Here is a 24,856-nt window from a genome sequence, read left to right on the forward strand (position 1 = left end):
GACTTCGGCTAAAAATAATATAGCGTCATACATCGAAACGTTTAACGTTAACGTCGCGTCACGTCATAAACAGAATTTATTATCTATGTTAAAAATGTTAGAAATATATTCAAATTATTTAATTATAGTACGTATCATTTATTTTTTTTTTTGTTATTTTCTTCATGTGGTCTTGTTATAATAATAAGTGCCCATTTATATTGTCACTGGCTGGATTGTATGAGTAAGCATATAAAAAAGAAAAAAAAGAAGTTTTTGACGTTTGAGTTGTGTTTTGCGCGGTAATAGCAATAATTGTAAGTCGGATCAAGAAATAGTTTTATTCTATTAATTGTCATTTATTAGTAGCATCACACAAAAACTACTGGTTTGATTATAATTTAACTTGTGAGTAAACCAAAAACAGATTAAATAAAATTAAGTACATTTTATTTTTCTACGAGAACGAGAGCCGGATATACGAATGTAAGTAAGAAAAACAATACTATCTTATTTTTATTATACAATATTATCTTTTAAATCAATAATTATTTTTTATATCAAAGTCTACGAATATTATAACAGAATAACTACATTATATTTTTATGTAGCAAAAGTCACAGTTGACCATTGTATCCACTAGACAGATTCCACCACCACGTGGACGAATACGCGGGTATAATATAGTCTATTATATAGCCATAGCTCAAACACGCATAAAAGTCACATCTACACCCCATATTTGCCAAAAAATACAAGACCTCCCCTCCAGGATAAAACAAACACTACGAGAGCGGTTTAAAATTGCAAGACATGCGCATACCGCTATCTGCATTCGGTCCTCATGATATCGCAAGTCCTGTACCGCCGTATTGATTTTCTTAATGCCCGGGGGTGTGAAGTTACCCTTCCTTACGCAATCTTAGCTACGGAAGACAAGTGCCTACTAAAGATTTCCACGCTATTTTCTTTATGTGGCTTGTCGCCTTCGAGGCGCTGTGAAGACTAATTACCTAATTAAGGTTATTTTTAGAAAGACGAGAAATTCTGACTTAGAATTTTTCTGCCATTTTGTAAAATGTGCCCGAATTTATTTTGTGATTTATTGTATAAATGTAGCAAAAACCCTACTGAATATTGACATAGGTAAGGCTCCAATGTATTGACGATTGAAACTAACAATGGTTAACAAACCATAGGAATATCTATTCGTGTTTAACGACTGCAGTTTGGTGCGTAATTATTTCTAATAAACATTGAGTATTTGTATCCAAATAACCAAATTCTTGACGTGTGTCGCAATAGTAATACACAGGTCTACCAAATATGTTAAAATAAATTAGTTATTCATGTATGTTTATGGAATTTAATGGTAATAGTCAGCTATATTTTAAAGTGTTTATTAGCGCGGGCCGTAGATATGGTAGTCATAGTAGGTGTAACTGGTTGTGCAAAGGTGTTAACGCACCATTAATCTGTTATTACAACTTATTTTTCGTAACATGAAGAAAGGTCAATATCCCGTTGTATTTGTGATAAAAATAAGTTTTTCTTTAAGTGAATACATACCTACATTAAGTTATAGACGCTCTATGTAGTACACAGGTTAACGATAGCTTTTTGCCTACTATAAATAATTAGGTAATTTATGCTACTTTCTGTTAAATGCGTATATTATATTTTTTATCGTATTATATTTAAAATTAATATAAATTTCAATTTTGTATTTGTATTAAGTATACGTACGTGATCCGATCACGTTATTATTATTTATACATTCGCCACATAATCAATGTACATTTTTTCCAGATAAATAATTACCATAATCGAAGAATACGGTTATATAGGTATAGCCATAATATTGATTGATTGACTGATTATAATGCGCACGTAGATAGTTACATGCATATAAGGTGACGCAGGTGTAAGCTAATTGTAATAAAAAAATCATTAATGATTTTCTTTTTTAAAAACAAAACTGAAATCTCTAGGCTATGCCCACTTTATCGTGAAACTTGAACAGTAAAAGAATTGTTAAAACCAGCTCAGCAGTTTCAGACAATATTTAGTAACCGTAGTCTATCTAACTTGGCTAGTATTGCCTTCACGCCAATTGTCGTATGTCACTAAGTCACAACTTCACAACTGGAAAAGTCCAAGAGTACTTCATCACATCGGAGTAGAGTACACTATATACAACTCTAGCTAGCAGTAGAGCTATGACCGATGTTACGTACCTAGCTTCCTACCTATAATTTTACTTGTAGTTAGAATGTTAGTGTTTAATATATTGGTATTCGGTAGTATATTTAAGTATGCAATAATTGTATCAAGTAACAATCATATCAGATTTTATTAATGTTCCTTGAAGAATAATAATATTTTTGAGGTAATAAGGTGAGGAGTGACGTCGCTGACCAAAGCTAGTATCGTGGACAAGCAAAGCTATTTGCAACACGAGGCAGTACTCCCCGCACCGTTCGTTTCCACACCCATCCAATTACCATCACCGTACTGTAATGGGAGCGTTCCCGCTATATTCCCACTATTGCTACCTTAACGCCTACATTACATACATTATTGCATTCAAGCATTTCGAAATAAAACGTCTATTTCATTGACTGAACAACAATTTTTTTGTTGAAATTTTTTGCTAATTTGGAAGCACTCATACGATTTGAATGTATTTTACTTAATATGCCTTTTATTCAGGAAGGTTTCTGCTTGGGACTTCACGCTACGATTTTTAAGAGACAATGTTTTAAACGCGTATGAAAGGTACTTAATACTTTGTTAGAACGACTCTGTGTCACAGAATCAACAAATACAGTTCTTTATTATTATATCAGTCAAATAGATCTTATATGCAGCCTACGAATATTGATCTCGTTATGTGGTGAACTTTTTGGAGGCAATCTGGGTGCTGCCCTTTGGCTTCACGAAGGGCGGGAGTTCATAAATTTATTCGTATGAATAATTATACATTCATTATTAGTGTGTTTCAACTTTTTTATATCAGGGCTAAACACAGCAAAATTGGAACGAGTAATATGCTTAGGTAACAAAGTTCTAGTAATAAATTACGTCTAACATCAGTTTCGGTTCACAAGAAAGTTTTCGTCAAAGTTGTACCTATATAACTTTATTACCAAAGTAAGTCTAGTCACGAATAGTTTTTGTTTAATATATTTACTATCATGTACAAGTATAGGCTACAGGAAAGGCACAGTGCCGGTTGGAGTGGCGTCAATTAAGGGAGTCCTGCAGGGGACCTTAAAAGTCTGATACATGCATAGGCAATAACTCCTACAGCCCCCACTCTCATGGTTAGATCTTTAGAGTAACTTGGTTCCGACTTCTTTGCAGTAAAGTGCAAAAGCATTGTCATGTCTCAGACGTTGGACAGTCGTAAGCTTTGTGATTTTCAGGTCGGTTTGAAAACATTCAACACATACGTTTGCCACTAACATACCTACAGATGTTTCCACTAACATTAATACAGATTAATCGGCATTAAAGGATGAAGGTGGAATATGTACAGTCATTCGCAATATACGAGCTCAGTAGCCAGTCTGTTAATTACATAGTCATTTTAATCTATCCCTACACATAATCAAAATCACAGTAGCCAAAAACCTCCTTTAATTAGATCCGACGAAGTTTTGAACTAAATCGAGTAGCACATCGCTAATTAGACACCCTAATTGCAGTAATCTAATCTAATTTTGGAAAATACGAATCCTTTGTTTACATAGGTACATAAGGACATGTCCTTCGGGTATAGGTTCTGTACATATTTTACCAGTCAAGGTCAGGGGTTTCGGCATGCTATCTGTGAAGGTACCAATAACACGTTTTACTAAAAGTAATTTATATTACACGATGACGATAAAGGTTATAAAAACTTTATTTTAAATCAATATAAGTAATTAAGTTATTTGTGAACATGCGAAATACGGCGTCTTTTTTCTTTTGCTTTTGAAGGTAGTCAGTTAAAAGATCTAAATAACCGAGCCTTCTCTATCATATAACGAAAAGAATGAATAACGAATGTGAATGAGTTAATATAACCCATTGATTCATATTCCAATAATGTTATTGTTACCTTTTAGATCGTTTCAAATAAAAATATCATATGTACAACTCAACATGCCATTGAGCCATCAAGCAAACTTACAGCAGTATTAGTGCAATAAAACAACACCAGTTAGTTGTGTATAATCACTTTATTGACAACTTATATTATAGTTTCAAGGGATAAAGGGAATAAGACACAATATATCAAGTTACAATTTATTAAAACACATTCTTCTTCGGTCCATTACTCGAAACATTATTCACGTGTACTTACTTAGTTATGTTTAACAATTATTGATAATAATCTAAAACTAAGTTACTCTACGAGCAGTATATATTATTAGATACGTATATTAAAGAGTACGAATATATTAATATAACCTAACATAAGGAATGCTTGCGTCGGAGTGAGTACTTAACATAATGAATATCATCAATCTTACAGGCACTGGTAAATTGTTAATTAATAAAGTATTAAAATAAATAAAGTTAAAAAATACACAAATTAATAAACATTATATCATTGCACCGAATTCGACAAACCTTTATAAATATCATTCGTAAATAAATACATGAAAGTTATAAAAGCGAACAATATCACAGTTTTGCCTCTGACATAAGCTAATTATGTACTTTGTCTTCACTGATCCCTAATGCATATGTTGAGCTTGTATGTTATCTATCAGGTCTATTGTTGGAACATGATTATAAAACAGCTGAACTTTGTACTATAATGTGCGCGGTATTCGACATAAATGTCTCTAAACTAATATAAATTAATAGTTGCAATACAAAGTCTGGAATAAGTCACGATAGCATTAAGATAATTAGAATGTTAAAATTTTAGTCGATAAAAATCAATACAATATCAATAAAAATGTTTAAAACACTTGATGTTGGTAATACAAAAATAAAACATTTTAAATAGTTTAAGCTTCAGATGCAATTAATAATAAAAACTGAAGTCCCCCAGAGCCGCTTGGCAGTTAGTTCACATTGTCGCTTAGGCGTGTGCCAAGCCTCAAAAATCAGTATCCCCATGCTGCAGTTATCGACCCCACTAAAAGTGGAGTTTAACTGCAACATGTAATGTCATACGCTTTGTAAGGCTTCACCTCGGGGAATTTGTAATATATCTCCTATAACAGGTGTCTCTTATACAAAATTAAGTATTCGGCGTAGGTGGTAAGTACGTCATCGGTGGTATAATAACAGTGTATGACTTCTAATACACATTTTCTTTACATTTATTTACACAAAGAACTGAATACATTAGCATTATTAATGAAGTGCGTGATTTGTTCATGTTTTTTCATAATGTTTCAATCACGTAATTGGAAAAAAGAAGTTGAGTTGAGATTAAAAGAATCCAGAATATTCTTTCATAAAAGAAAAATACTTATAAGAACAAATAGATCGGAAATAATCAATTGACAGTGAGAAAGACGTGAGACTTCCTCAAAATATGTTCAAGGATAATCTCGGCGAGATAGACAACGATTCCCTTGCAGTGGAAGCCGAATTTTGATGCGTGGCACACGCCAGCGCCCGTGAGGTTCGCCTACCGCGCGGCGATGGTGGGATACTGTACCTGGAGGGCGTTCTTCGCCGAGACCGGGGTGGACGAGGCTCGCGGACCGCCCACGCGCTGCCGTGCCGTTAGTGACAGTGCGGGGAACACGCATGGGGAACACAACACGTGTTAACGCACTCAATTCCCACCGCTGGGTGTACTAATGCGACTACTGGCTAGCGTTGGCGATACGGCTTGCGATGCGGCGAATTAAAGGCGAGATCAAGCGCAAAGTTTCGCAGTGAATGACGATATGTTGATGAATGTCGTGAATTATGATCGAAAAGAGCATAAGCATGATGTGAACATGAGCCTACGTTAGTGCTTGGATTATAGTGAGTGATGACGCAAAGGCGATAGTAATGATTATAAAAGTGATGTGCCACCACTGTTGCAATCGGCGACGGGAATATTAAATGTATGCAGAAAACACAAAGTGCCAAGTTGACGGCGGTCAGTGAAAGGGAAATCTGTGCGACTTAGATCGTACGTGTCGCATATTGATAAGAGTAGTGTTAGACGAGATGTACATTTATTGACTCACGGTAAATTATATTATAAGGCGATGTATTACGTATAATTTGCATAAAATAAAAAGGGTGTTGAAAATGTTTCGACAGGCTTTCTGTCAAATCGGTCCCTTTTCGATTGGATAGCAATTAAGGGGAAAATCACGATAATTGTATTTTTAAGTTATTGTAAGTCATTTCATTTTATTTTATAATTAAAATATTCTCGAACAAGCATGATGAAGATAATGAATAATAAAATAACTAGAAAAATATAAGTTAATGTATGCGCATTTTAATCGTATAGCAAGTCGTATGGCCACTTTTACATTCTAACGCTATGTTGAACGAATCGCTGATAAAACACATTCAACATAGGTAAGACATATTTATAGCTCGAAATAAAATAATCCGATAAACATAGTACACCGTGCAGTAGTAATATATTATATGCAAATTATGAAAAACACTGGCATGCACTTCAACACGTGATGTATCAATAAATACATAACCTGTCGAGTGATGATAAAACAGAAGCTCTAAATAATCAAATGATGATGTCGAATGATGTCTTCGTCAAATAGCTGGTGCTCAAAGGCAAACTAAATACTGAATGAGCTAAAGGAGTGATAAAAATGAGGGCGTCTTTAGGAGCAAAAATTATAATAAATTTGGACACCATTAATTTTATACCGAGGTTGTAAGCATAAATAGTATAAAATTAAAGGATACTAAAGAACTATTATTAAATCAAAATCACTCTAGTATCTTTGGCAAATGTCAAATCTTGTTTAACTAAAAATAAATGATGAGATGGATATGGTGAACGTAATATATAATAATAAAATCTAAGTAACTAAGCTTAAAAATAATATCACAGTCAAAATCATAAAAGGCGTATATGATAATAATAATACTATTGCAGTCTTAAGGAAATTTTGAAATGCTAAATTAAAAATAATTGTTAATATTTTAACATATTATGATTATTTGACTCTGTGTATATGGAGGAAAAATGTAAAATTTAACCATATCTTTAAACAAATTACATTTTTCCTTCATAAATGTTATTTCTACTCAAATGAATGATAACGATTCATCACTAAGTGAACTAAACGAATGATTGCGTCGACGAGTGAATCAAAAACTAAAGTTAATTAAAATTAAAATAAATAAATTAACACAAGGGCCAAACCAAAGGGTGCCAGCTACAGACCAAACAAAATATCAAATTGCTCATGCAACGACAAGCGAACACTACACTTACCTACCATTACTTTTGCGTGCACCATTCTGTTTATCAATGTACTTGTATGTATATGTAATACTGTGAATATTTTTGTTTTAATTGTAATATGTAAATATAGATAGATAAATAGTAAATATTTGCAAGAAGGTGACTTACAGGACGATAATTGTGTTCATAAAATGTCGTGCAGTAAATGAGACTGATAACATTATAAAAGTCGTATGAAATTAGTGTTCTATACAACAGTGTAAAATGTGGTGCAACTATAATATTGAAATGCAAATTGTTAGTTTTACCAAGTTCGATCTTGGCAAAAATATCACAGCTTACCAGTGGACTCCTTATGCTTTAAATGTACTGTTTCATAAGGTTCATATAACTTCCTAGTATAGAACATGGATAGTATAGGAACGCTCAAATTGGACTTTTTACTATATAGCCAGTAGAATACGTAGATATACTATAAGGCGATTACAAGGAAACTGATGAGATGTAAATGTAATAGGAACTGCGCCGTTCAAATATAAACGACATACGGATAAGTGAACTGAAAGGGCGACACGCAAGAGAAATGGTAGCTTTTCCCGAAGCCCGAGAAGTGAGTGCGCGACGGCGGCAAATCCACGAACACGTCCGTAGCTGGGCCCCGGCTGGCCCTCGTCACGGCCCCCGGCCGGCCCCCCCACCGCACCACCTCGCTGCCGACCGACCGCGGCCGGGACACCGTCCCGCTGCTGCCGCTCGACACGCTGCGCCGCGATCGCTCCGACCGCGTATCGAAACTCAACACGCTCTCCGAGCACCTCCACGACTTGGGGAGGGCCTCGTTCAATTGACAAGGAATCATCGCGTCCTTCTTGGCGTTTCGCAAAACTATGTCGTAGTAGACCTTCGGTTGCGGCAGAGCGATGATGGCGCAGCGGTCGTACTCGACGTGCTTGACGAGCAAAGTTTTGTCCAGCAGGCTGGGAGCGCTGCGGTGCGGTCGCACGGGCGGCGGAGATCGCAGTGGACGGGGCTCGGCCGAGCGCGCGCGGGGCTAGCCTACCTGAGCACCCAGCGACGTCACCCCGAGTCTCACCCCCGCGCGGGACGATGCGATCGATGTTCCCAGGGACGTGAGCGATTCGCGCGAATTCGAACGTCGGAGCGGTGTCGCGCGCCCGTTGCTGTGGATCGCGCACGCGCCGGGCTTGCGGTTCGACGGAGATCGAGACACCTTAGAGATCGGTGCGAACAGCCCGAAGCGAGGTGCACATTCGAAGTATCTGGAAGTTTTTAAGGAAACTTCACTAACTGTGAACATCTATGAGAGTATCTGCTCCATAGAAGATCATTCCTTATAAATCGGACATCAATCGTTCTGCATATCATCTATACCTCTTCCCATCGACGGAGCCATCATTTTTTCCAAGGGGATCATCGAGTTCAACGCCAGCCCAGACACCGGATGCGAATTCTGTGACGCCAACGTAGCGCAGCGTACCAGCCTTGCTGCCTCGGCTACTCGAAACAATGACACGGTCACCCATTCGGAGTTCACCGTTGGTCGTTGTTGAAATAGAAGCATCTAAAATTTACAACAAGTAAATACAAATTGTTTTTACAATTCATACAGAATAAGGCTAGTTTTTTTTGTGTGATTTCCTCACTCACTCATCTTACTGCTGACAAAGCTGCGAACGCTACCGTTGGGAGAAAGAGTACGTCTTGGTCTAGCGCTACCAGAGGGTGGCCGTTCGAATACGCTGCCGGCGTCGGAAACTGGCGATGCATCGTGCGGGGCGTGGGAGATGAGGGCTTCACGGGTCAATCGCGTTAGTCGAGAAAAAACGCCTCGCTTTTCCGGACACTGGAAATATCGCACTCCTGCCACTGAACCATCATTTTTACCTGGAATTAATAATAGCGTTTTTGCCTTACTTCACATGTACTGTAGGAATATTGCGATTAAGTATTGTTGTAATGTAGCATTGTTTACCGATAGGTTCGTCAAGAACAATGCCCGCCCATTCTCCTGGAGCGAATTGTGTTTCTCCGATGTAGGCTATTTGTCCAGGCTTTGTGCCTCCCACCCATACACGCTCACCGATAATAAAGCTGTCCGTATCTTCCGTCAACACAACACTGTGATCTGCAATTCATTACAATAAATTAATTTAAACATAAATTAGTACAAAGCATAAAAAAATAATAACCCTGCACAAAACTATAAGAGAAAACGTCTGAAGAAAGTGACGATCTAAACATGGACAAATTTATAGCCAATTGAATATGGATACCTTCGTCCCATTCCCTATTCTCGACACATATTTCACGATGTGCACGACTTGAATACGGCCGTATGCAAGTGCAATGGCCATCAAGAGGCTATTTGCATTCCGGTTTGCATATTGTTACGTTATTTTAGATATACGAACTTTCGCTTCGGTAACAAAGAGACAAACTGCATTTGACTTTTGAACACACAGAAGAAGATTTCAGAGAGGAATTCGAACTAAAATTTAAAGTGCATTGCAATCACCTCGGGGTCAAGCACAGAATAGCATAGACACCAACGAATGCCAACAATATGTACTACAAATTGCACAAAAGCTAAAATGTGAGGCAACATACAGGATGCATGACTTGCAAGCGATCATGATAACAGTGATACACGTAACGTTTTTGCCCAAGAATTCCACGACAATCACGACCACGCTTCCCGCTTACATGTTATTTATGGTCTCGCAACCAAACAGTCGTTTAAATGATTTAATAACGCAATCGACATATGATTTTAATAGCAATATCTTTCTTGCAACACGTATTGTTTATGATAGATTTTGTACGTTAAAATTTCCTCTAAGATTTCAAGTGATTTAAGACTTTATTGATACTCTTGATTGGTAAGTTAAATTATGCTTGAAAACCGGTATAGTTTGGTTTGTTTGTCGTGGAATATCCTGGCTTTATATCCCTATATTGGATCGTGCCTTACCTGAGGACCGCCTGAGGCCAGCCTCGCTGAGGCGGCGCGCGTGCTTCTCCCAGAGCGCCTCCATGGAGATGCCGCTCAACGTGCTGCCGGCTGCCACACACACATTGGGGACACACACATGGATTAGCCACTACTTGCACTTGCAGCCTAGCGCACACGCATGCTTTCGTGTTTCAATGTTTATTTGTTTGATGATTGTGTGATTTGAAGTTTTGAATGTGTGCATGTTTGTTTGAATTAATTAATGATTGTGGTAATTCACTTTAAGGTATATGTGTACAATTAAAGTGTGGTTTGATGGTGTTTTTTTACAAGTTTCATAAATAATATTGGTTACTCTAAAACGTAAAGACCTTAAATATCATTAAAAGGTGATTGATTTAGTTATCTGCTTTATTCGGTTACAACAAAAACTATTGTTATGATTATGATGTTCTCAAGAAGACAATAAAACTAATTGCAAACATAAGTTTTGATGGCGCTCATTGGCGTGGGCCGCCGCCTTCCATCATCTGGCGAACAAAAGCGCCAAACTTAAAGACTGATATTTACATAAATCATTTTTATTATAGCACATTTCAAAGTAAATAGGTTAGTTTCAAGTTTACGATTTAGGTACTTTAATACATTTTATTTTTATTAGGTCATTAGATGCATTCAATCGTACGGTTTTAATTTTATTACATGCGTATTTTAATAGTTTTATAGTTGTTGTAATAAATAATTTTACCTATTAGGTAAACGATTTGTTACTGTAGTTATAGTACAGGATCCCTAGTATAGTTTTAATCATTTATTAATAACAAGCTGATTTTTCGTGAGTAGCTTCGTTTCGACAAGACGCCCAACATTTTTCCTTACAGCAATGTTGGTAAATGGTAGCTTGATGGGGCAGCAAGGATTAAATATGTTGACCGGACGAATTCTAAAAATTTATTAGTAACCAAATTTTTCTTTGTTAATTATCAAGATAATTATTTAAATAACGTGAAAAAATATTTGTCCTACAAAATATAAGGTTTTTATTAAGGCGTCCCCCCTCTCCAACATGTATCATAAACAAGGTCATGAAAAATAATTACTAACCAGCTGATTTTTTTTTTATTGGCTGTCTACCATTTACATAGTCTACCATGCACATTGTCCTACAAATTACATGGTATGTCATCTCGGACCTACACTTAAAAGTTGTAGTACTAATACTTAATGTAAAAATAATTAGTATCAAGCTGAGTGTTCCAGAATAGCTTCGTTTCAATGAGACGCCCAACAAATTCTCGTACGAAAGTTCTCGATTGTGGTTTATAACTAAAATAATAGGGATGAAATATGTTGATTTGACGAATCAAAAAAAAATATTACTAACCGAATTTTTTTTTATTAATTATCGAGACAATTATCTAAATAACGTGAAAAAATATTTGTCCTACAAAATATAAGGTTTTTTTTAAGGCGTCCCCCGTCTCCAACATGTATCATAAACAAGGTCATGAAAAATAATTACTAACCAGCTGATTTTTTTTTTATTAGCTGTCTAACATTTACACAGCTTACTACCCACATTGTCCTACAAATTGCGAAGTACGTTATTCCAGTCCGCCAGTTTTATAGTTTATTTATATTATATTATAGTTAAATTACAAATCTTGTAGGATTAATAAAAGTTACCCTTTTTTTTGTAGGACATTGTTTTATTTAGATAAAAATTATATTATCCTATCACGTGATACCTTTGTCCTACAGTTACTAATAAAAAAAATAATCCTGCGGAATTAACATCTTTTCAGCGTAGGTCCGAGATGACATACCATGCAATTTGTAGGACAATGTGCATGGTAGACTATGTAAATGGTAGACAGCCAATAAAAAAAAAATCAGCTGGTTAGTAATTATTTTTCATGACCTTGTTTATGATACATGTTGGAGAGGGGGGACGCCTTAATAAAAACCTTATATTTTGTAGGACAAATATTTTTTCACGTTATTTAAATAATTATCTTGATAATTAACAAAGAAAAATTTGGTTAGTAATAAATTTTTAGAATTCGTCCGGTCAACATATTTTATCCTTGCTGCCCCATCAAGCTACCATTTACCAACATTGCTGTAAGGAAAAATGTTGGGCGTCTTATCGAAACGAAGCTACTCACGAAAAATCAGCTTGTTAGTAATAAATGATGAAAACTATACTAGGGATCCTGTACCATTATATGTCTTGTAAGGCACCGTATATACGAGTAGTGGCCAGTTAAGTATGCAAATGCATTTCATTCCATCACCTTATTGTGCCAGAGCATGCGATGCTGTTACTTTACAAAGCCTAGTAAGCATTCCTCCACCCTTATGTGCCCATTACGGACTTACATTAAAGTACTATTTAAATTCATATAATACTAAACGTGTTCGTACATTGATTGTTTTATAACTTATTTTCTTAACATGCGTATGAAGATGGTGCGTGACTTACTAGATGCCTTGCGGAACGATCTGCGCCGGTCAGGAAGGCTGCTGCTGACTTCGTCTTCCTCCGCCTCGATCAAATCTGCTCCACGTGCAGAAGCATGATACGGGGGTGAAAAGGTGAAAACATTACTGACATTATTACTAGGTATATACAAGACAATGCCGAGTGCAATGGTATGTGCGAGTAGTCGTACGAAAAGCACATTCATGCTCGCGCACAGTTTACATACATGCAAAGGAAAATAAACAATGTTTCGCTCCTTTTTTGCTAACGTAGAAGATGAAACTTACCTGATAAATGTTTTCTTGACGAGTCGTCGCTCAGCTTTCTCAGTGTGTCCGAGGAACTGCCGTCTACGACAACAAAATAAATACACATAAAGCAAACAAATAAAAAGACATGCTTACAAAAACGAGTAGGTATGCATTACACGAGAATGTAAAACGAGTGATAATCGAACACAGTACACAGTAAAGTCGTTACAACGAATGGAGGCAAATTGAACAAGATAACATGTTTCGTGACATCGAGAAGGTTGTATGCAATTCAGATGTGTTTGATAAAATCATAAGCGTGTGAAACGCCTACTGAAAATACACAAAAAGCGTAATAACACTCAAAGACAGTTGATGCATAGCTCTATTATTAGTGATTTGAAGATTACGTTCACAGTTCCAGTGTACGATAACAATAACAATGGATTAAATGGTCTTATGTTTTCTTGTTGATTGCACTACGCTGATAAAGTGAGTAATCAATAATCAAAGTTATTTATATATACGGTGTCAGTGGAACGTGGACTAATAATAAATAATTGGTCAGGTATGTCTAAGTAGGTTTCTGCGCTTTAATGTACCTACCAAGATAAATATAGTCTAAGATCCGGCTACGGAAAGTCTACGATCATATGAAAAAGTTATCAAGACCTTTTTTTTGTGGAAAACCCGTTATGCCCAGAATGTTATCAAAATTCAACTTATTCAAATTAATTATTTACGATTAAAATCAAATTCTAAATAAATACAATATTCATAAAGTGGATTAATGAAGCTATGTACCTATTATATTGTAATACCAGCTAACCCGGCTAACGTTGTGTTGCCATATAAATCTAAAAATGTTAAGGGTGACTAACCCTTAACACTTAGAGGTATGAAAAATAGATAGTAGCAGATTCTCAGACCTACTGAATATGCATATAAAATTTGGTGAAAATCGGTAAAGCCGTTTCGGAGGAGTACGGTAACTAACATTGTGACACGAGAATTTCATATATAAGATTTATACGAATATGTTGAAAAGACATATCTGTAATTTCTTTCGGTGAATAAAAAGGTAGACAAAATTAAAAAATGAATGGGGGAAATTAAAATATACTTCTAGTCTATCGACTACGTGACATAATTATGTAATTAATATGTAAATAACGTAGCGTCGCGTGAGTTATCAAGAGACTAACACACAAAACACCCTTCAAATTGTTACACATTATGACAATGTTTCAAATATGTTAACTTTTTTAATCTCATAAAGTACTTTGACAATGCCTAAAATTAAGTTACACTCACATGAACTGGAAAAGCTGACCAAGTTGTAAAAGTAGACCAAGTTATGTCAGAAGCAGGCGTTGTCGGTGGCGTGTGTCCGGCACTGATCGCCGGGGCCCGATTAATCATAGCGACAACTGCGCAGCGGACCGGCCTTGTCGCCGCGCGTGGGCAACTATGATGTAAAGGCTCATCGGGTACGCTCCCTGCCCGCCCACCGGCAGCCAAGTAACGCGGAAGAAAGTTATTGGTTCAGTATGCATTATGCATTGCACTTAATTTGTCTCACTCATAAGCGTGTGAGCTCGGAAGGTGCAAGACTGTTATCATTAATGACGGAATTTTGACATCATTCATTCCAACATTAAAATAAAAATAAAACTACGCTGCAATTCAACAAGATTGAGAGAAAAAATTGCACTATACAAGAAATAATCAGCACCAGGAGTATGTGAGATTCAAATATTCATTTGATGTCGTCTCTAAACCTACCCAGAAGACTTTAGCTTACTGTAAGTTACAATCCATTCATGTCCGAAACTGGACTCACTTAATGAAAACCGGTAAACTTGAAGTGAATTATGAATAAAGCTACTAAGTAAGCAACCATTCTATACTTACTTTTTAACAATCAAATCGAAATGTAACCTGGAAATGTTGAAGCAAACTGAATTAGTCGTCGAAATTTAAATCTACTTAGCAGGTAAGTCGCGGAAGTTTAAGTTCGCGTTCACATCGTCGCCCAACTTGCACCGTCATTCATGAAGCTGCAGTTATGCATATTACATCGAGTATGATAATACACAATTTCAAGTACTTTCACGATAGGTTTATCGAATATTGTTCACGAACAGTTGTGTCGCTATCATTAAAGCATTGTTACGTGAACACGCTTTTTATGTCTCTTCGCACACAAATATCATAGGTCAAGAAGATGTCGATAAATTACAGTCATGAACATTACTTTATAATGGTGTGAGCGTCAATCTTTTGCGTTTCACAGGTACAATTGTATTGCCTAGACATATACAATACGTGTATATCTATATTTACCCGCTCGTTTTGTATCATGTATTCGCACCATAACATCATACGACATTGTTAGTTTAGATCGTTTATCATATTCTTAGATCATCTACCAACTGCGTCAATTTTTTAATTAAAACAATTTTGCAAGTCAACTGCCAAATTGACAGTGTGTCAAGTAGTTGCAGTTCAAGGTGTTCATTAACAAATACGATTCGTTAACGTATTCTTACGTGTCGTTAACCGCACGTAATTATGGTTTACGAAAACCCCTTGTACGGTGTACGACATTTACATTTTTGAGAATATGAAGACATAATTGAAGCAATTATTACAACAAGGACTAATTTGACACGACATCTCACATTTTTTTCTCGTCGGTAGCATAACGAGACGTATTGTTATGTTAAAACAGGCATTTATCATCGCTGAATTCTTTTCAGGACAAGTTCGTGAATCAGACTTGATGGTACGTTATATAATAAATCATAACGATACCACGGTACTGTGTTAAAGCGACAAAAAATAAAATTTGATGACAAAAACTAAACGCCAACAACAGACAGATAAGCATGTTGATAATATTGTTAAAATATCGGATTAACAAAGGTGTCAGACGGGTAAAATAATATCGCATAAATGACATCAGCATAGGTAATTTATATCACGAGTGGGGGCGAGTAACCTACTCTAGTTCCTGATTATTTCTCCTGCCTGTGAACGATATCTATATTTAGAATACCGGTGTGGTTAAATGTCAAATAAATAAAAACTATTTAAACATATTTTTTAACTATTGAACTAATCAACTATTTAATCAACTCTATCCAATCAACTAATTTAATACTCTATCAACTAACATGAATGTCGATTGTAATTTTATATATTCATCAATTTTAAATAAAATCTTATTTTTTCATAATTTACCCATATACAAATACATATTTCTTTAAAGGTAAACATTCTACCACCGTTTCGCAAGGTGTTTTGTTCTAGAGAAGTAGCCGCGCAATAACTTAACTTGAAGCGGCTCAACTGGACCTTAATTAAACTTAAACGAATCAAACACTCGGAAATATATAAATACACGACCGGATAATGATTGAGCCATCTTATTCTCAGAAACCCGTGTCCAATAAGTTGATGACAATAATAATATACCGATAAAAAAGAAGATATTTGTGAAGAACATTATATCCCTGTTACATCATTACTCAATCTCTATTCCTAGCCGTATACTATACGCAGCAGCGGAACAAACCAGCTTACAGCTGTCATCATAATTTATGTTGAATAACACCGATTTACGTATACGTCTCTTCCTATAATTGTGTTCGAGTCGTTTTGCAAGGATGATGTAATTGCAATACGGGTAAGGCCATTATTTATTCGCTTTATTAACGAGAGCGCTTGACGACCAACCGTGACCGTCGATTTTAAGTTTGACATTGTTTATTTGGTCAAGTTCAAGTTGATATGTACAATATACACGCGCGATAATTTCGAGTGTTGTTGTAATAACACTTGTTGTAACTATGTTATTACAGCCTGGCTACGTTTGCATAGTGATATGTAATTATTCAGTCCTTCAGAGGGCATGATGCGCCGTCGATCCCTATTGTTATCGTTGAAGTCGTTAAACCTTGTCGAAGGCTTTACGGGCATTTTGATTACATTATGCTATGCAATTGTTATAGTTATTCAATGGTGCGGAGAGCACATGTCCGTTCCGAATGTTGTCGCCGGAGTCTAATGTCAAAGGCTTTATGAGTAGTTTGAAAATGTCTGACGGAGGGTGGAAATTATTTTTTATCAATCCAGATTGAAACGTCGCGACAGAGTATGCTCCAATCCTCCTCCATTATTCGGAAGAAACGCAACTCAAATTGGAATTCAAAAAGCGTAGCAACCACTGTAGTATTTGTGTAATCCGTTACTATTTAGTTAATATAGCACTGATATTACGGATGATCATAATCATTTGTGGCCTGAAATATTTAAGCGACCTAAGTGACTAATTTAATTAAGTATTAGCATGTGAAGATTAATCATGCGTCGTACTATATCCTACTTTCTTGTCCGATGGATAGACTAATTAGTCAATTAAGGACAATTGCGCGGTTCGTTTTCAACTCGGCCGGTGGTTGCCGTCAATTGGTGCAACTGGCAATGTTGCAGGCCAGATGCAATTCTCTACGCCAATTACGTTGTTAAGTGAATTTGACTTTATTAGAAGACTTTACCCCGTTAATAAGTGAGTAGGAAGCAATGAGAAATGAAGTCAGTCAGATCAAGAGTCAATTTAATTAAATAGTGTTTATAGCTTAGTCGCAGGCGAAGATTCAAGGTGGTAGGAACCTTTGTGGTTCGACTCCGGTCGCAGCACCGCCACACCTATATCTGCCTCATAACAGCAGTGTTAGGCCCTGCTGTGTTCCGTTTTGAAGGGTGTGGTAAGGGAGGACATACTTTTCCGAGGCGTTGCAGATTAGTCCTCAGGGGTCACATCTGTGGCCGACCTCAGGTAGGAATATCTAATCCTATCTGGGCTTGATTACAGATGTCCATAGTAGAAGCCACTTACGTACGACCTGGCGGGCTGCATGCTCGTTATAAAAAAGAGGTTGTCCCTTACCACGTACCTATGTTCTATATTTTTTCTGTACTCTATGATCTGTCATATTTTCATAAAAACAATAAGGCCACAGTTAAAGGTTCGGCATCATTACTCTCCAGATGTTGTAGTTAGAAAGATTAATCACTGTGATCCAGTAACAGTGAACGAAAATAATTAGTTTGACCGAGTTGGCGGCGTCGCGACTACCGCGATCCTAACTAACGCTGGTCTCAGTTGTAGTTACACATACATATTTATAAAGGCAATGATAGTCTAGTGATTAAACAAACTCGGCGCTCTTGATCGAGGGGTCCGAGGTTCAAATCAATGCACGCACCTCTGATATTTCAAAGCTATCTGCGGTTTAGAAATTAATTATTGCTTGTTTAAACGGTGAAGGAAAACATCGTGAAGAAACCTGCATACCAGAGAAATCTTTAAAAAAATGAAGTAAAGTTTTGAAAGTATGTGAAGTCTACCAATTCGCACATGGGCAGAGCGGTGGACTATGGCCTAATCTTTCTCATTCTAAGAGGAGACAACCGTGGGACAGTAATGGGTTGATGATGACGATGTTGATACGTATTTATTCCACGATTGTAAATAGATGACTCACCACTACTATATTCAAGATATAACTTATCAACAATCGGTCGAAATTTAATAAAGGAATGTAACAATTATGTACATAAGAGAATTTCTCGAGAAACGTATGAGTCACTCATATCACATGTGCCGACAATACTGTTCCAACCATAATAATAATAAAGCATTGTCGTGTAAACAGATAAACGATAATTTGTATACCCAGGCAAATGATAATAAGATCTGATCGCGCCGTATATGTACCGTTCTCTACTAAAAATGGTGGTTCGTGAATTATATGGAGTCCAAAAGACCACTGCGCCATAGTTGTAACCAGGGTTACCATCTTTTGGGAAATAATCGAGACAATGATTTCGGACCAACTTATTTCATAAGTGCAGGAAAATAAATTACTTTTGTATTTATGTGTATTTTTTATTATACTCGTACTATTTTTCTATGCGTATGCCTTATCGTGACGGGTCATTATTTCCGCGTAATTTTCATGTTTATTTATGAATTCCGAACAAGACATACTCGTACTTATTACCGACATTCGAAAGATATCAGGAGATATGAGGAATTTAATTACTGCTCTCGGTCTCTGCGGTGCGCTTTAGAGATGGCGCGTCAGAACTCACAAGTTACTAAAAATCGGGACACAATAAAAATGGGACAGGACGATATCATAGAATTCGGGACTATCTCGACAGAATTGGGACGGGTGGCAACTCTGGCCGTAACAGATATGTGGAGCCCGTTGCACTTGAGCGATTGTTTATTACGTATTCGTTATCGCAAAATTTATTATGTATTGTTTTGTATGAAAGACGGGTACTGGTAATGAAATACGTTAAATTATTGCGACAAAGCAGCCGCTATTAAATTTCATGTTTTAATTAACAAACAATGGAGTATTTTTTTCATTCGATACGCTTCAATTTAATTGATTAACTTCCCATATGATTGTAAGTACTGTATCCATGTGGCATCTGTTATCGTATTGTTGCGTATTGCTATCAAAATAACTGTTTTATCTTCAAAAGTATGAGATACATCTAGATAAAGCCAAACTTGGACTTCGTTACAATCGTAGTTTTTCCTAGAATGGGTTAGATAGCGAAGTATAATAAAGTAATAAAAGAATCTATGTACACTTATAGTCGTCACAATTTAATAGGCCCATTTTGACACATGCCATTGCTTGGCTCTAAGCATGTGACATACAAATCGATAAGCAAAATAGACTATTTTTACTTCAAATCGATTACAAATCTACATCGTATTGTATAGATTACTTAATATTTTTTAAACAGAATATTTATTTAATATTTTTCTAATTCATCTAAATATTGAATAAAAAGGAAAAGCAAACCAAATTCTAGTGTGATTTAAAAATTTAATCATGTTTGGAAGATTACATAAAGCCTCGTTCGTAAACTATATTTTTTATCGTTTTATCATTCACTAAGAAACATAGTATTGATTATTTTATTGTTGTTAAGATGAAAAAGGGATAAATAATTAGTTATTGGTAATTCTAAGCTTTAATTATTTGAAAGTTAATCGATTATGGTTTCTTTCTAATGGTTTGAACCCGCAAGCTCTAGCCGTCACGTGGTCGTAAGCTGCCTACTAAAAAGTTAGCTTAAGACATTAATGACATTAGTATGGCATGTGTCAAAATGGGCCTATTAAATTGTGACGACTATAATAGAATTGTCCTTATCTTGAAAAATTTGATTGAAAATTCAGACAATTTTGACAAATTGTCTCTTAACTTACCCAGCTTTATCTATGCAGTAAATAGCAATGCAAATCCATACCAGTTTATTGATTTGTAAGGCAATGCTAATAAATGACTCAATTGAGCCATCAAACGGGGTTGATTGCGCTTTAAATCACCGACGGATAACAGTAATCGGCGGATCGTTTGAATAATTCAAACGATAATCGCCGCCCTAAGGGCCGGACTCCGTGTACGGCGGACACCCGGCCAAGCGTGGACAATGACGGCTGGTAATGAGTGGGTATGCATTGCACCGTGCATGCTAATTGCAACCGGCTTAAAGAGTTAGTAAATCTAATTTTCGTCCGAATACGTTCACAGGTACAAGTTTCCATGTTATTCCGAGACAGATATGCGAGGATAATTTCACGAGGAATTTCCAACGTAGTGCTAAAGTTACAAGTTGGCAAACTTAATATAGGACTCCAGCTCTATTTGCAGTAGATTATAGAATTCCAAGAGTCTTTACCATTAGATGGATTTCTCACTCATTAACGGTTACTAACTGAAGTCTACAGGATTACGAGTCTAAAGGAGTCTAAAAGATAATAATAATAATAATAATAATATGCTTTATTGTACCCATAAAAGAAATATACACAAGGAAAAATTATAATTTTAAAAATACAATAGGCGACCTTATCGCTAATCAGCGATCTCTTCCAGGCAACCTACAGGGTGCGGAGTTAAAGTAACAAGAAATAGAATAAGAGGTAGGGTGCAAATAAGTTGTAAGGAATAAAATACAAATTTCGGAACAAATAAATGAAAGACATACGTATTTAAAAGAAAGGAGCTAATTTAACAGAGTTGTGACAGATAAAACAAACAAAGAAATAAAATTACACATAGCAAGAGCATATGGGAGAGAAACGAAACAGAGATAGAGTTAGAGCTGACGATAGTGACATTTTACTAGATTTTTGAAGGAGCATAGGGATTGAGCATTGCGAATAGATACAGGAAGAGAGTTCCATAGACGGATAGCTGAAACTGTGAAGGATTTCTTGTAGTAGGATGTTGAGTGGAATGGAGTAAGGAGAGCATGGTTTTCGGTGGAGCGAAGGGATCGTCATGGGACAGATGGAGAAACTGAAATCGCTGCTTGAGGTATGGAGGAGAAGTCGGATTAAATAGTACACAATATAGAAGAGATAAAATGTGAGCATTACGGCGAAGGCGAATTGGGAGCCACTTGAGCTTAGCACGATATTCTGAAACATGATCATATTTACGTAACCCAAATATGAACCGTATACATAAATTTTGAAGACGCTCAAGCTTATTTAGTTGCTCCTCAGTAATGTCAGGATAGCACACATCGGCATAGTCAAGTATAGGTAAAAGTAGTGACTGCGCAAGCGTAATTTTAGTGGGAATAGGTAACACATTTTTCAATCTACGAAGAGAGCCCACTGCAGCAAAGAGCTTCTTGCTGACTTCAGTGATCTGTGGTGTCCACGAAAGATGCTGGTCTATGACGATACCTAAATTTCTAACCACGTTACTGTAAGGGATGACGTTGTTATCCAGTGTTATTGGAGGTACCTGGTGCCAGTCGATTCTTGAAACCAAACGCGGACTCCCTATGATAATGGCCTGAGATTTAGCAGCATTTAATTTCAATCCATAGGTTTTACTCCAAATTGAAATACAAGTCAGGTCGGAGTTGGTGTTGGTGGTGGTGGATTTACGAGGAGAAGAAGAAGGGGATATGTTAATTGGCTTTAGCTTACGCAGATAACAAAATTTGTGATAAAGAACATGCCTGCTTTCTTTAGCTTTCATCAACTTGGAAAAATTGTAGGGCGGATATCTTTTTTATTTTCTTGGAAAGTTCCAAAGAAAATATCAACAGCAACTTCATAATTGAAAACTATTCAATATTATCTTTAATATATATTGTCTCCAATCAATATTGTAGTTAAGACTAATAATAAATCAATAATTGATCGAAGGATAACAGTAATTGATCGTTAGGAATATGTCGCGGCCCGTTAACAATGACGGCTGTAAGCCGCGCCTTGCATGCTAATTGCAAATTGTCACGTTAATAGTGTTAATTGGTACAAAAGAGTGATATATGCGACAATTATAAAGTCATAAAGGAAAAGCAATCGATGGGAGTTCAAGATTGGATATCCTGTAGATATGATGAATGAACGTTCTTGATTCATCCATAATTGTTTCACTATTGGATTTGTATCTTCTTCCATAAAATAAGAGGAGTCTATTTCTTTGATAGACATGATCACACAAAAGACAATTAGAAGCAAAGCAGCATTGTTATTAAAATTATTTTAGAAAGAATGAAAGAAAGAAAGAAAGAAACATTTATTCGGATAATTGCAACACAAATGAGATACTATAATAGAGAGAGACAAAAAAAAATAAAAATAACCTAAATCAAAAGAAAAAAATAATAAATAAAACAACAACACAAAATACAACCTCAAAATTGCTAAATTTATTCTAGAAAAGGTAAAACTTGATTCGAGCCAAATATATCGGAGCGATAATAAATAACGTTGAGAGATCATTTATAAAAATGAAGAATATACCATAGCGAAAGACGATAATGTCACTACTTGTGATGAAATTTCTCGATCCATTGATTAAGGACGATGTTGTTTATCGTCGCACGCCCGTAAGTAGAGGACCGGATTATTTTCGAGTTGATTTGTTATCGCAATGCTCTCCAGAAGTTTTGGTATTTTTTTCTTCAAAATATCTTCGAGTAGGCATTGATACTGACGAGTATCTTAATTTCAATTCAATGATCAAAAATAAAGTTGAAATTGACCTGTGACATGACATTTGACCCAGAAAGATAGTAAAAGTGATAAGACAATATTAACACACTTTGAAACGGTCAAAATGAAGCTTAAGAGCAATAAAACCAATTATAATCAATTAGGTTAGCACCACGATGTAATGTGCTACGTTTACGGTTTATACGCTTAACCCAATATTTCTCAGGAAGGTAAACGGAAGCAGTTGAGCAAGCGGTATGGTTAAGCGAACACTGACCGGCTAAGCTCTCTACTCACTACGAACGGTGCAGCGTGATGATGCAATAAAGAGCAGTCAAAAATAATTTTAGTAATAGAATTGCGTTTTATTTTCTTGACCCAAAAATCGGGCATTTAGTTAAATAGGTCATACGAAATTAAATGTAAATGCGTGATAGAACGTGATTGATACCAATGAATGAATGCTTATATTGCAACATTTGAAGACACCCCGATGAGGTACTAAATTGCAACAATCACGACGTACATTGGAACACATGAATAAGCCTAGGCTCCTGTACGCCTATTTCACGTAATGGGTACATTATTGAGGAGATAAATGAGGCAAAGGCAGTTTAGACGCGATCCGGTCACGAAGTGTGGCGCACACTAACAGTTGTCTTTTGTTTCTCACGCCTGCAGAAATACCGCCCAGATTGTTATCTGAGGCAATGATAAATGTAACCAGCAGTAAGAAGCTTAAGCAACGAACGAGACCCTTCAGCCGCTGCATAAAATTTACAGTTAGCACGGAATGTCTCAAACCGTAACCAGGTACACTTGTCACTGTCCGATTATACCTCGTTACTCTTTATCTACAACCATATCATCTACAACTGTTAGCGAATAATTGACAAATGTCGTCGATGTTGTCCTTACTTTCTTATTTCTAGTTAACGCTGATAGTATGTACCGAGAATTTAGGTTATCTTTTTTCGACTAATTGAATGATAAATAATCGTAATGATAAGGTAAACAAACGCAAATATGACTGTATATGCTTTCGCGAACACGTAGCACCGACGAAGACAAAGAACGCGAGAAAATACAAAACGACGAAACAGAAAAAAATAGAGAATAGTTCCTAACGCTTGAAACGCCGCATTTTTCAGATGAGAGGGGCTTAAGCAAATCCCTTGTGGAGCTGAAGTGATGTTGCAAGTACGTGAGCACGGTGACTCAGGTGCTCTTGCCACATACAGGATGGGATATGTACGTAAATAGCCGAGGCGAGGGCCCCACCATCTGTGTACATACTACATACGACGGATAAAAGTGACAAGCGTGACGACAACATGCTCATACCTGTTTGGCGTGTCAACTTTACAAAATCGCCACTTGTTGCTATAAAAACAGTACGCCTCGGCACGACTGTCGCAAAACAGGAAAGTGTTAGAGTTGCGCTATGTGCTGATTACGAAGTGTATCGAACTATCGATGCAACCTAAGTTAGCCGTGTCTGATTATCCATTTGTTTATTGTAAACGTCTCGAATGATTTGGAGACATCGCAGATTGAATTGATTACACTAAAATTGTCAATTGGATGAACAATTTCTTCATCACATGATCTGTGTCACCGGGTGATGTAATGAGAATTGAAAAAGTCCCGCTGCTAAATGCAACCGGACAATGAGTCGTCGATAACTAGGCCAACGAGAGGGTATCAT

General features: G+C 36.4%; 1 protein-coding gene across 12 annotated transcripts in view; it reads right to left on the minus strand.

Moving 5' to 3' along the window:
• CLIP-190 (Cytoplasmic linker protein 190) overlaps window positions 1-24,856 on the minus strand; it is a 71,661-nt gene that overhangs the window by 12,589 nt on the left and 34,216 nt on the right. For 4 of the 12 annotated variants that reach the window (XM_073088233.1, XM_073088234.1, XM_073088232.1 and 1 more), the window contains 8 exons: window positions 13,122-13,184; window positions 12,835-12,909; window positions 10,368-10,457; window positions 9,369-9,521; window positions 9,044-9,280; window positions 8,768-8,957; window positions 8,436-8,655; window positions 5,648-5,704 (listed from right to left, as the gene is read on the minus strand). In XM_073088233.1, coding sequence (XP_072944334.1) covers window positions 5,648-5,704; window positions 8,436-8,655; window positions 8,768-8,957; window positions 9,044-9,280; window positions 9,369-9,521; window positions 10,368-10,457; window positions 12,835-12,909; window positions 13,122-13,184 — 1,085 coding nt within the window. Of the gene's footprint in view, window positions 1-5,647; window positions 5,705-8,435; window positions 8,656-8,767; window positions 8,958-9,043; window positions 9,281-9,368; window positions 9,522-10,367; window positions 10,458-12,834; window positions 12,910-13,121; window positions 13,185-14,399; window positions 14,559-24,856 lie in introns of those variants that run through there. The other 8 variants (XM_073088235.1, XM_073088241.1, XM_073088238.1 and 5 more) reach the window with 6 other exon arrangements.

Source organism: Epargyreus clarus, unplaced genomic scaffold, assembly GCF_041222505.1.
Source record: "Epargyreus clarus isolate Ecla_fem2 unplaced genomic scaffold, WU_Ecla_fem_2.2 ptg000026l, whole genome shotgun sequence".
NCBI classification, from domain to species: Eukaryota; Metazoa; Arthropoda; class Insecta; order Lepidoptera; family Hesperiidae; genus Epargyreus; species Epargyreus clarus.